Consider the following 12,672-nt stretch of genomic DNA (forward strand, 5'->3'; position numbering starts at 1 on the left):
TTCCCCGTGTCTTTTGTAATAACCCAAACAATGATTCGAAGATGTACCAATACAACAGTGACATTTAACAGAGGTGCTCAGATGCAAGTGAAGGCCTGACTGCAACTAATAAAAACTGAAGCTGAATGGAAGCTATGCCATTGAACTTAACCTCCCTGTTTATTGTATCTTTTGAGACTGGCAAATTTCTTGCACACAATAGGGAGAAGTACCCATGGACACTTCATCCTTTCTGTTTTGTGTGCTTTCACCCCAGTTAAGATCAAGGCAATGGAAAAGGTTGACAAAATAATCAAATCCTTTCTCTTTTGCTAGAGTTTGCTAGAGTTGACCAAGGGCGAGGTGCCACAAAAGACACAGTGTGAGAAACATAACATTCAGCCTTGAAACCCTAATGTGCCAAGAACAGTCTTATCTATCTATCTATCTATCTATCTATCTATCACGGCATGAGGTAGCCTTTTAACAGGGTGGGTTGGCATACTAACCATTTCCCCGGAGACCAATTAAAATGGACCATTAAAATATATTATTTTTTACTTTTAAATAAATAAAAAAAGGCGAATTGCGAATGGGAGTCAGAGTAAACAAACATGAGAAAAAACCTAATTAGCATTTCTAAATGATTCTTTAATTTTTCCAATGAAATACTTCAAAGAAAAAAAATGATACATGCGAGAGTTAAAACAACGCTGGTAAATGTTTAATGACTAATTATGCTGAATACTAAATGCACTCCTAACAGTCTTTGTTGAAGTCAATAGCGTACAGGAGTTAAGACTTGACTCCCAAGACTAAACAGAAGTGGAAAATCTGTCAATGACTAAACTGCTGGAAAACATGCTTGAAAACCTGCCAGAGATGAATTCCTAAAATACTGTCTGGCATTACGTTGCGTGACTTATTCACTAAAAAAACAGACAAACCCATGTTCAGGTTGGGCCCTGAAGTCATGTTTGTATTCAGTGTAGCTGCATGTTAAAGTCATAAAGATCTATAAATCCCTGACAGCTTCGCCAAGCACGTAATAAACCTACATTATTGTTAGTAGTATTATTAAGTCCAAAGGGTGCTGTATAGAAGCCAGTGTGGTGTTTACTTGAAAAGCTTATTGGCAGCTAATTTACAGCTTTGCACCTTCTATAAACCAGAAGGATGAAGACTTAAGAAATCCACCTTTAACTCATAACAACCCAAAGCCATGTTTAGTTAGCGAAATAAATATTGTGTTTAATTCTGTTGTAATCCTACATAAATTATTTATTATTTAGTGAATAATTCTAGTCATGTTTGCAACCTAAAGATTTTTTTCCTCTCCAAACAGTGTCTGCAAGTCATTTCAGGTTAAACAACACCCAGCAAAAAGCTATTATAGCATGAACTCAAATCAACTCAAATCTTAAGAACAATTTTCAGCGAGAATATCGAGCTGAAACTGTAAAATTATGGGTAACGAAAAAGAAAAAATTAACCCCAACCTCCTTCCCGCCTTTCCTTTGGTCCTACAGATTAATCAGCAGAGGTTCTGCTGCAGCATGATAAACAACAATTTACCCTGGACTGCAGATACGCTGAAACATAGGGTGTGTTCAATCAAGTCTACAAGATAATTCCCTGTTCCATGTCTTTCCTCTGGCTCCTCTCAGCAAGCTGGGGGAAAGGGAGGGGGTGGGTTACTGGAGGCTTAGCCAGGATATGATGTCCCTGCCTTGGATCATCTCTGAGCATCTGACGAGCTGGAGCATTATCGCCACAGACTCCCTTTATTCCTCCAGAGCTGGAGATTCTGGATAAATTCTGACCCTCTGCCCACAAAAAATACACCCACTGACAGCATGCTAGAGGCATACTATTTTTTTTGTTTCTGTGATGCTGTGAATGTCGGTTGTCCATCCTGAAGACAACATTCTCCTTCTTTCAAACTGAAATGAATTTCTCCCAAACAGCCACATACTAAGTGCATTTACCGCAATATGTCTGGCGTAAGTTCAAGCAGTGACTTATCTCTCCCTGGTGGTCGACACAGACACACAAACACACACTCTCTGCATCTTTTCAGACACTGGAAGACCTGACAAAATGAACTCCTGTGAAACTTTCTGAACATGAAACAGCACAGAAGGCAAACAACTGTGACTTTCTGTGCTTTAGGTCTGGGGGTGACGCTTCTGAGGCGTCACCAAGGGGAAAAAACATCACCAAAAAAATATTTTAAAAATAAATAAAAAGGTCTACCAAGCAAAATAACATTTTTTCAAATTTTTTTTGATCCACAAAAAGGAGCAGGAGTTGGTTGACTGCTTTCAGAAATCCTCCTACATACCTGGTCTCATTCCCAACTCATGTACTGATGCTTAGTCCCTTTGGCATCACATTTTAATGCATCAGGTACCACCTTAGAGTAATTTTTCAAGGTTCTGGGCAGTTTGTGAGGCCATAGCCAAAGACGGTAATGGCAGAGAAGCCTGCCTTCTCATGTGGACTTATGCTGGTTGTTACACTTCATCATCCCACAAAATGGTAATCTGAACCCCTGCTAGTCATAAAATGTGTATGTGGTGCGTTGAAATTAAAAAAAGTGTATGCCTCACAGACTTTCTTAAACAGAACATATTTATGTATTTATTTATTTTATTGAATACATCTGTCCAATTGACTCTTCTCAGTCTCTACATATTTATTAACCCTCTGGTGTCCAGGGTATAATTATACCCTATATAATAAAATGTTTTTCTTGCCTTGTTTGGTACCCTTATTTTCAGCACAACCTCAAATATCTGAAATTTGAGTTATTTTTTCATTTTAGTATACTATATTACCACAGTTGATCTAAATTAAGACAAAAACATCAAAATCCGAGTAGAAAAAAGTTATATTTCTTACTGTAAAACCCACAAACATGTTTCATTTTGAAATCATTTTCATAACTTGAAATGCAAATAGAAATTGTTTATTTCTAAAAACTTATGCACAGGTTTTGCAAACAACAAAGTTATATGGTACTATTTACCTAAAAATGCAGCCAAAGCCCCAGGCGTTTTTTATATAACCATTTAAATCTATTTACAGAACAATCAGGTGTTCTGCATCAAATAAGAAGGCACACAAATTATTTGTGCCAGTCCAAAAAATGTAGTTTGTGTTCAGTATAAGACTGAGGAGAACACTAAAGACCTAAACCCTGCAGGTCTGACAGCAGGAGGTGCATCAGTCCAGTTTTCCATGTGGGAACAGCGTTTACACTGGAATCTGCCTTCGACGGCTTTTTTAGGAGAAAATGTGAAATTCAGCAGTATAACTGACACACAATACAAGACAATAACTACACAACAAACTAACTACAGCCTCCAAACACGCTAAACGTCACTAATGTCTCACATATGAAAACTCGCTCTCTCTCTGTCTTTCGCTCGCCCGCTTTCCGTCGCGGGTGTCACTCCTAAAAACTTCCCCTTCTCCCTAAACAACCAAATGTCACATTTTGCCATATCATTTTTTTGATTGGCTGACATGGCAAACTATAACACCAATAGGGAAGGGGTGTTTTTTCTTTTTCTTTTTTCACTCACAAAGGGAGAGTGTTTGCTAGCGCTGTCTGTAGAAAACGCCGTTTTTACCGTTCTTCCCGCTGTAAACACCACTGTTTTGTTCAGAAAAAAACATTGTGTGTATTTTTTATCATAACTCTGGTTTTATGTGCACCATCGACACAATTCAAAAACTGGTATGTAGTTTGAAGTCCGCACTTTCGACCCAAGTTGAAATGGAGACTCTAAATCTCTGCATCTTGTAGCTGTGTCATCTTAAATTGGTCATGTGATTTTGACGCGCCGGCGCGTCCGGCGACCCCAGAGGGTTGAAAACTCCATGCAAAGGCCGACTGTAACCTCACAGAGAGAATAAAATAATGGACATAGTTACCGTGACAGCACCCATGGGAAATCCTTTTTTGAAGCAGGACATGACCATCGGCGTAACTTTGTGCTGAACATTGGGGGGGGGGTCAAGATCTCTGTCTAAATAAATAAATAATTAAATCTGGCTAAATTCGCAGATGATTAGCAACTGTTTTGCTGGTAATACCTGAAATGAGTAAAGAAAATCAACAGCCTATTTATGCAAGATACTTGATAATTTTATTGGGGGGGTTATATTTGTTGGGTCTGATTATTGGGGGGGTCATAACCCCCCTAACCCCCCTGGAAATTACGCCCCTGGACATGACCACAAAAGAGTAGCTCAGGCTGTTAAACTCCAACTCCACCAATGAGCATACTCTGGATAACCCTTCTTTCTGAAAAGTACGATGCGAATTTACAAAATGGGCCAAATTAGAGGTCAAATTAGAAAGTTGTTCGCTCACAGCCATTGATAGTACCGAAGGCAACCCCGAAGACAAAGTTTTGCAACCCAAAATATCGCCCTCTGGTGGCCACTAAAACAAATGCAGGTTTAAGGCACTTCCAAAGCTTGACTGATGTTAAATTTTTAAGACTGATGCCAATAACAGTAGTCGGTTGTTTAAAAATCCAATAGACACATGAAACATAAACATATTTCTCTAAAGGTTGTGATGTTCCGTTATTCATTAGCCTTTACTAAAATAATATGACATCAGACAAATATGGCAGTTTAGAAATAATCTTCTTTCAATGTCACAACAAGTTGTCAATTGCTCATTGACAGCTTGCTTCGATCTGCTTCGATCAAACACATGTTGCTAACAGGAAAGTTGCAGAGTGCCTTCTGGCAGAGAAACTATGCAACTATGCAAAGTTATTTATAATTTACAATTATGTGAAGTTTTTAATCAGTTTGTAAGCTACATAATTATGTTTGGTTTTGTAAGGAATACTACAAGGATATGTGAGCAACTAAAGTAGCTAAAATAAATGCTACCAAACTAAAACAAAATAGAGGCTACCAAAGATTTACTGTACTGTACCTTTAAAATCACTAAGGATCACATACAGTAGCTAAAGAAGTTCAGTTGCCTCTGATTACAAAAAAGAACCCTACCGCTGGTGGTGGCCATGCCAAGTCATACCAGTCTAAATGAATGAATAAGAAATTGTTCTGTATACTTTATTGGAGAGAGGAAAATGCTTTACTTTGCTGTTATGCTGATTAAGGTAGCGCAAACCAATCTACCGCAAGCCAGCTTAGCATTGCCCCTGTGACAGGGTATTTAGAAGAGTAGTGAACTGCAAGAAAGCTCAATTACATCCTCCCAGCATGTACTGAATAAATCACGTTAAATCCTCTTTTCAAGCCTGTCTTTCGGAAATTACTGGAATGTTACAGCAGAAAACACAGAGGCGACTGCAGCAGAGTAACTCCGAGGAGAAGAGCTTAGAGAAAACTGCAGAGTAATGCACAGCTTTGCAAAGCAACTTCCTGTTGTGACTCTGCCACGCCCAGAAAGAGTCAGAAAGCTGAAATGAGGCTGTAACCATGCAGTGTGATCACTGACATGCAGTACTGCAGATAGTGAGGACACATAAGGAAATATTTCTTAACTTGCTCTGGGGAAGAGCTGTGTCATAGCGGTTTATGGAGGAGATCTCGCACATATAGCCATGTTTTTAGTAAATGAATGCATAATGCACACAAATACTGCTTAAAGGCCGGTGATCCAATGACTGTATAAATGAATGCTGTCTGGAAGCATCCCCCTCTTTAGACTCCCGTAGCTTTTTGTTGCACTCTTTCCAACTTATTGGTTGCATTTTGTTGATCCAGAGTTGCTTTTTGCTTTTTTATGACTTTATGATGCAGAGTGGTCAGAACAAAAGAGGAAAATTGACATAACTCTAAAGTAGCTATTGATAAACTGATCTATTCTTTAAGGATAGTTTTTGTATTGAAATGTCACATTCTGGCATATCCAAATGTCAGCTCCCAAGGTTGCCTCACCATCTGTCTAGCCTTAACGGTGCTTTTGAAATAATAGCAAAACTTTAAAAAAAAGGTGTTTATTGAAATAAATGGTTTTTTTTAAATTTTTTCAGCCGGGGTAAATCAAAGCGTAGAATCCAGCACACAGATGATGCCAAAAGGGTGCTCTGCTAAAAACACTGCAAATGAACTGCCTTTCATTGAGTTCATATGTGTTTGAGAAAATAGTTATTGATGTTTTTTGGCCTCGCAAAGACGAAATGTGACTGGCATTTGTAGAGGAGATGTAAAGGGCATTATAATATGATGGATGGGCCGGTTGAGATATAGCTGCAGATGCTGATAAGATAGCAGAGCAGCACACGCGGAGTCTCTAAATTTTCTCAGCTCAAGATCATGTGACTGGAAAAGCCTGTGACAGGTGTCTCTGGCAGCCCTGCAATGCCTGTTGTCATTGTCACCTATCAGAGGCACTATCTGATTAAAACTGGCCATCCACAGTCTCTTAGCTGTAGGTACAAACCAGCGTTCACTCTCTCGCTCTCTCCAAACATCTTATCGCACTTGCATGCAGGCTCTCTCTCTCTGTCTCTCTGTGTCTCTCTCTCTCACACACTCACACGCACACACACACAACTATTAGGAGGGACAGCAGTGGGGGCATACAGTACCTTGCGTGTTGACTGGGTTGGTGGTGGGTGTGGGGATAGTAGTGGGAGCATCTAGATGAAAAAGAGTAAAAAATAAAGAACATGTATAAGAAATAAAGAAAGACAAGAGTAAAGAAAGAGACAAAAGTCATTGAAGATGAAAAGCTATACTATAAAAATTATGACATGCACACATTTTAGCTACTGTGTGAGTTACTGTAAGGTCATGCCCGTAGCTTTGAGACTGGTTCAAGGACAGAGCAACGCTTTTTAAGTTTATCTGAAAACAGAAGTCAGGTACAAAGTCAGGCACCCGTGTGAACATTTAAACATTGTTTGCACTGTTAATTCATCCTCTTCTTACTGGTCCTAACGCAGCAGTTCTCCAATCAATTTAAGTGATTTCGTACTTTTTTTTTTTTTTTGCAAAACACAAGAAAAAGCAAAAAGAAAAAGAAAGAAATTCAAAACTTTTACAGGGCCTTGCCAATGTCAGTTAAATCAAAATCAATCAAGCACCTTTCAAAGTCACATTTTTTAAGTTATGAAATCTTTTTGTCTAACTAATCATCTGCTGCAGCTCTACAGAGAAACACTTCCCAGGAAACAAAAGGAGGAAATTGGGTTCTAAAAGAATTTGACTTTAGAGGATAGCCTCTTATTCAAGACGGGGCAAAGAAGATAAACTTTGTTTTGCAAAAATCGGGACTGCTTTTGTTCTCGATATATTTTACTGGAAACGCCTAAGTAGCACGGACCAGTATGAGTCAGAAGATTGGAGCAAACAAACATGTGTTCATGTTCGTATGGACACCTGACTGGTGTTCTAATACAGACATGGAAAATGTGAACCTGCCCTTCAAGCAAAAGCTGTGATGTAAAAGCTAACATCAGCATGCTGATGCTTCAGAGGTAACATTTTTACCATGTTTGTCATATTAGTTTGTCCACACGTGGTGTGGGGGGGGGGGGGGGGGGGGGTGCAGGGTGGTGGTGAGGTGCAGTGTCTGAACTAAATTTAAATGGCAAACCGTAAAGTAATTGTTGAGATAAAAAAGTCCGAGAATCAAGTCATCCAGAGTCATCCTCTGGTGAATCGACATTGCTTTTTCTTGCTGGGGATGACCATCGTAATACACAATCATACACTTGGCTTTTAAAAATAAGCCTTCAAATGCCACGTGGAAAAACTGCTTGTAAAATGTGCACAGGCGTCGTCACGCCAGAACCCAGAAAACTAAGCCTTGTAACAGTTTTATGAAATCATGTATTTTAACCTTTATCTTTTCCTAAACAAGTGCTAAAGTTTTTGTGCCTAAACTTAACTGACCAGAACCAATGAAACAAGCAAAAGAGAAAGTAAAAATGAAACTTAAATTTCAAACTTCAAACCAGACAAACTTAACCCTTAAGGACCCACAGTGACACTGGTGTCACTGCCCCTTTACACTCAGAGAATTGGTTATATATGATTCATTTGATATAAGACCCCCGTAATTTTCATGAAAGTAGAAATAGGTCTGGGCTCTTAAGGGTTAAAGTGGTCCAAGCCAATCACATGGCAGTACCTCAATGTATTTAGGCATGCGTATATGGCGAAGGTGACCTGCTCAAGTTCAATCTGAACATCAAAAAGGGGAAGAAAGGTGACTTAAGTGACTTTGGTTGCTGGTGCCAGACGTGCCAGTCTGAGTATTTCATAAAATGCTAATCAACTGGGATCTCTAGTGTAAAGACACTATAGCCCAAAAAAGAGAAAATAACCAGTGAGTGGCAGTTCTGTTGACGTCAATGCCAGAAGTCAAAGAAGACTGGTCACACGGCTTTAAGCTACTAACAGTAATTCAAATAACCCCTTGTTACAACAAAGATATGCAGAAGAACATCCCAGAATACTCATCCCCGAAGCAGATGGGCTACAGCAGCAGAAAATCACACTGGGTGTCACTCGTCTAAGCCAAGAACAGGAAAGAGAGCCGAAGATTCAGGCAAACTCAACAAAACTAGACAGCAGAAGATTGGAAAACATTGCCTGGTCTGATGAGTTTTGATATCTGCTGTACCACCTGCAGATGGTAGGGTCAGAATTTGGCATAAACAACACAAAAGCATAAATCCATCCTACCTTCTAGCAACAGTTCAGGCTGCTGCTGGTGGTGGTGTAATATTGTAGCGGGGTATCTTCTTGGCACACTTTGGGCCACTCATTTAATGCCACAGCCTACCTGAGTATTGTTGCTGGCTATGCCGATCTTCTTATGGCTGCTTCAAGCAGCATAATGCACCATGCCACAGAGCTCAAATCATCTCAAAGTGGATTCTTGAACACAACAAATAATTCACGGTACTCATATTGCCCCCACAGTCTTCAGATCTCAGTCTGATGGAGCACCTTTAGGATGCGGCAGACCAGAAATCTGCAGCGAAAGTGTGACGCCATCGTGTCTATATGGACCAAAATCTCTGAGGAATGTTCTCAACACCTCGTTGAACCTGTGTCATGAAGAATTAAAGCAGATCTGACGACAAATGGAGTCCAACTTGGTAATGTGTACCTAATAAAGTGACCGTATTTAAAAACATTGTCCTTTTTCAGACATTTCACAAGTTAAGAATGATGGTACATTTCACTAAAAACAACCTCATAGTGTTTCTACAGGTAAGCCAAGAAATGAAAGTATTTAGCACACATCATCTGGGGATCATGAATAGGTGAATACGAAAACGCCATTAAGTAGTTGCTGAGCCCAAACAGTCATGTCACTATCATGGCTAAAAATACAATAAAAAAGGCATTAACATGTCACTATACTATATTTCATAATGACAAGCTATTATATTTCTTTATTTGTAAAAAAAAAAAAGAAAATTCTAATTAAGTATGAATAATAATGCCTGGCAATCATGCAAAGGCATTACTATTTTCCACAGTCTCAATAATTGAGTCAGGCTGCAAATTAAAGCACTTTGGTGGTCTCCCGCTGCAGCACAGCAGAGCCCTGAGTTGCATCCCCTGCCCCACACTGTACTGATTAGGCCTGTCACTAACCCCCAAACAAAATAATCAAAAAGACAGAATGGAGGGCAATTCAGGTATGCAATAGTACTAAGGAGGGCTGAAAGCTTCCTCATCAGGGGAATATATGCCAGGCTCTGGTGCAGAGGGAAGATAGCACGACCCCTTGCTGTGGGAGAGTCACAGCAGGGGAAATTGGCTGGCTGTCTCCATGCCTTTACTGTCTGCACTCCATCAAAAGACAGCAGTGGGGGACCACACACTCCCAAACTAATGATAAAACATCAAGGACAGCATAATGTTGCCGCCAGGGATGGAGTGTATGGCAGAGGTGGTGCTGATGGTGGTAGGGTGTAGCATCGGGTATCAGGAAGAGATTCGGCTCTGACAGTATTTGAAGAGGGGGGTGGGCTAGATTTCTTTCCCTGTGACCGAAGGCAGTGTGATAGCTGAAATGTCAGTGTCTGGAAGAGGGAAATTGGCCATTCAGGGATGAGGGTCTTCACAAAGGCCGGGATAGGATGTGGCACATATAATATCCAGACGAACAAGAATTCTCCATGGGCAATTTCCAGGCTGAATGACTCTGGGCTCAGCATTATGAGGGCTGAAATATGAGTGTATTTTTGAGAAACCATATTTTCAGGGAGCATTTGTATCAGTGAAGAATTTGATATGAGAGAATTTAACCATAAAGTGAAACAATGTAGGAGAAATTGTTTATCTATGCCTGCTTACACCTGCCTGCCAACATGACGGCGTGGAATGTATTTTTTTTCTTACTTCTCTTAGTTAAAAGTGCCCTTTATATAAAGTTTTGCAGAGGTATTCTATAAAAACACACACAAAGAAAAAAAAGCCTGTAAAAGAGGTTGCATCAATTTATCTAACGATTTCTCTTTTTTTTCTTATCGCGACAAAAAAAAATCGGCAAGCTGTTGTGTTGAAACTCATTCCACACTGTGTTGCATGTTTCATAAAATCAGTGTGATTCACAAGGACACAGTTTCTCGACAGCCTTTCATAAGAACAAGGAGACCCACGAGCCCCCTCATGTTATGTCGAAACCCTGATAAACCCTAAATTCCCAGTGCTTGTGAAGCTTTGATTTATTTTTATTTTTTTTTGTCTGTAGAGGATTTTTTGGGTTAGGAAGTCAAGTGCGGGCTTAACCGTGGTGGCAAAGTGAGGGTTGTTATCCTGCCAACGGGCAGCATGTGTGAGTTATAGCATCAGGTCACCTCTATGAGAGAAAGGCCTCTCTCTGACCAGCTCTCCCTAACAACACACACCAGCCAGAGGGCACAATTCACAGCCTGTTGAAGACACACCCTTGTGGAGAACAGCATGACAAGCCTCTTTTTCAGCCTTTCAACTGGCCACATACAATACGAGCACTACAATGGGGCTTGATTTGACGTGAATTTACATCGGCCTCCGACCTGTCCCGGCTGTGGCGCAGTGAAAGGTCATTAGTCTTTTTGAAATAGGGAGAGCCCGAAGGACCAGTGTTGGTAGAGGGTGGCAACAGGCTGAAACTGATAGACAATTCAGGCCCAGCTCTATCAATAATTCTGCAAGCAAATATTTATCAAGTACAAAACAGCTCATTAAAATAAAACTATTGGTTGCATGCCCTTAGTTAAATAAAATACTTTTTTTGCGACAGGCGTGTGATGGCTTTAGCAGGAGCTCGCAAATGGCAAAACAAAACAAAACTGGCAGATAAGAGGGAAAATTGCATTTTACAACAGAAAAATATGAGCCTAATGCTAGCTGGCCGGATAAGAAGGGTGCACTGGTGGACAGTTGAAATTGCTGTTGTGCATTGCTGCTGGAAAGCTACGGGAAAAAATGGCACAAGGTTATCACGCAAAGAGCAATGCATGTTGCAGAGACACACATTAATTAAGCTACTGTTGCAAGCATGATTAGTCTGGGACAACAAACTCTCACGTGGACCACAACATGATTTTTTTCTGGCATTAAATCCTCCAGAAAACAGGAGTGGGAGTCGCAGATATAATTATATGCAGTTTGAGCACCTTTTACCAATCTCCTGTGTCTCATTACGGAGAGCTAAAGTCATGGAGCGTCCAACATTTGCACACCAGAGAAATGGTGTTTAATGGAAATTGGTAAAATATGTGGATAGGAAGTTACTAATTGAAGGAGTCATGGCCAAAGGCACAAACACTGACAACGCAGACACTGTAGCTTTTATTCGGGATCGGAGAACATTCGCTTCCCGTGGCTTTCAGTCATTCATGTAAGTGTTATGGGTGCAGAATGAATCAGATGATACATGAATTTAACAGCAGTAGACACGCATCATGCATGAGTTCCTAAATGCCCGCAGGCATTTCAGTCGAAACTTCTGAACTATTAGAATATTATATTACTACTTTCAAGATCTGTGATGGGGAGTCAAAAAATGCTTATGCCACTTGTTCAAAATCGGAGAGGATTTGATCCGAGAGAGTACAATAAATCTTTGATTCCGAGGAATCTTTACACAGCAATTAGAAATTTAGCCGTGGTAGCTTGAATAAGGCTGCCTTGAGTGAGCTATTTGCTGGCATATGCTGTCCTTTTGTTTGGAAGTGATCATTATAGGCCCATTGGGAACAAGCAGATGCCATCATCTGCCTGGCAGAGCACAAACCATGGGGCGGCAGAGTTATGGGAGTTACAGGAAACCTATGTCATGGTGACAAAGTCACGCGTGTCAGCTGGTGAAATAAACACATTATTCCTCGAGCAACCTATGGAACTGCTGAATGTCAGACATACAGTGATGAGGAATTCTGTGTATGTTCCATTAACTGCGTGCAGGGAGACATTTTTATGTGACTGAAAATATTCTAGCAATGATAAAATGGAATACCAGCGCTTTTCTGAGTGCTTTGTGCCTCAGAGATTTGGATTAGCGACATCCTGCTGTGTTTGAAGCCCAGTTTAGAAGACATTCCTAACACCCCACATGGTTATTCTTCAGAAAATTCAAACCATCAATAGCACCTATGCAGTTTCAGCAATCAGAGGGGAGTCATTTCACAACTCTGTAATGCTTCCAGGTGTAGAAATTCAGTCTCAGGTTACTCTTAC

The 12,672-nt window shown here is 40.3% G+C and overlaps 1 protein-coding gene across 3 annotated transcripts in view; it reads right to left on the bottom strand.

The window, feature by feature from the left end:
• cadm1b (cell adhesion molecule 1b) overlaps nucleotides 1-12,672 on the bottom strand; it is a 162,672-nt gene that overhangs the window by 10,203 nt on the left and 139,797 nt on the right. For 2 of the 3 annotated variants that reach the window (XM_087851052.1, XM_006801572.3), the window contains one exon: nucleotides 6,570-6,620. The exons of the other annotated variant lie outside the window; for it this stretch is intronic. In XM_087851052.1, coding sequence (XP_087707178.1) covers nucleotides 6,570-6,620 — 51 coding nt within the window. The remainder of the gene's footprint in view (nucleotides 1-6,569; nucleotides 6,621-12,672) is intronic. 3 annotated transcript variants of the gene reach the window in all.

Source organism: Neolamprologus brichardi, chromosome 14 (assembly GCF_056152115.1).
Source record: "Neolamprologus brichardi isolate AB-2024 chromosome 14, ASM5615211v1, whole genome shotgun sequence".
In the NCBI taxonomy this organism is placed as follows: Eukaryota; Metazoa; Chordata; class Actinopteri; order Cichliformes; family Cichlidae; genus Neolamprologus; species Neolamprologus brichardi.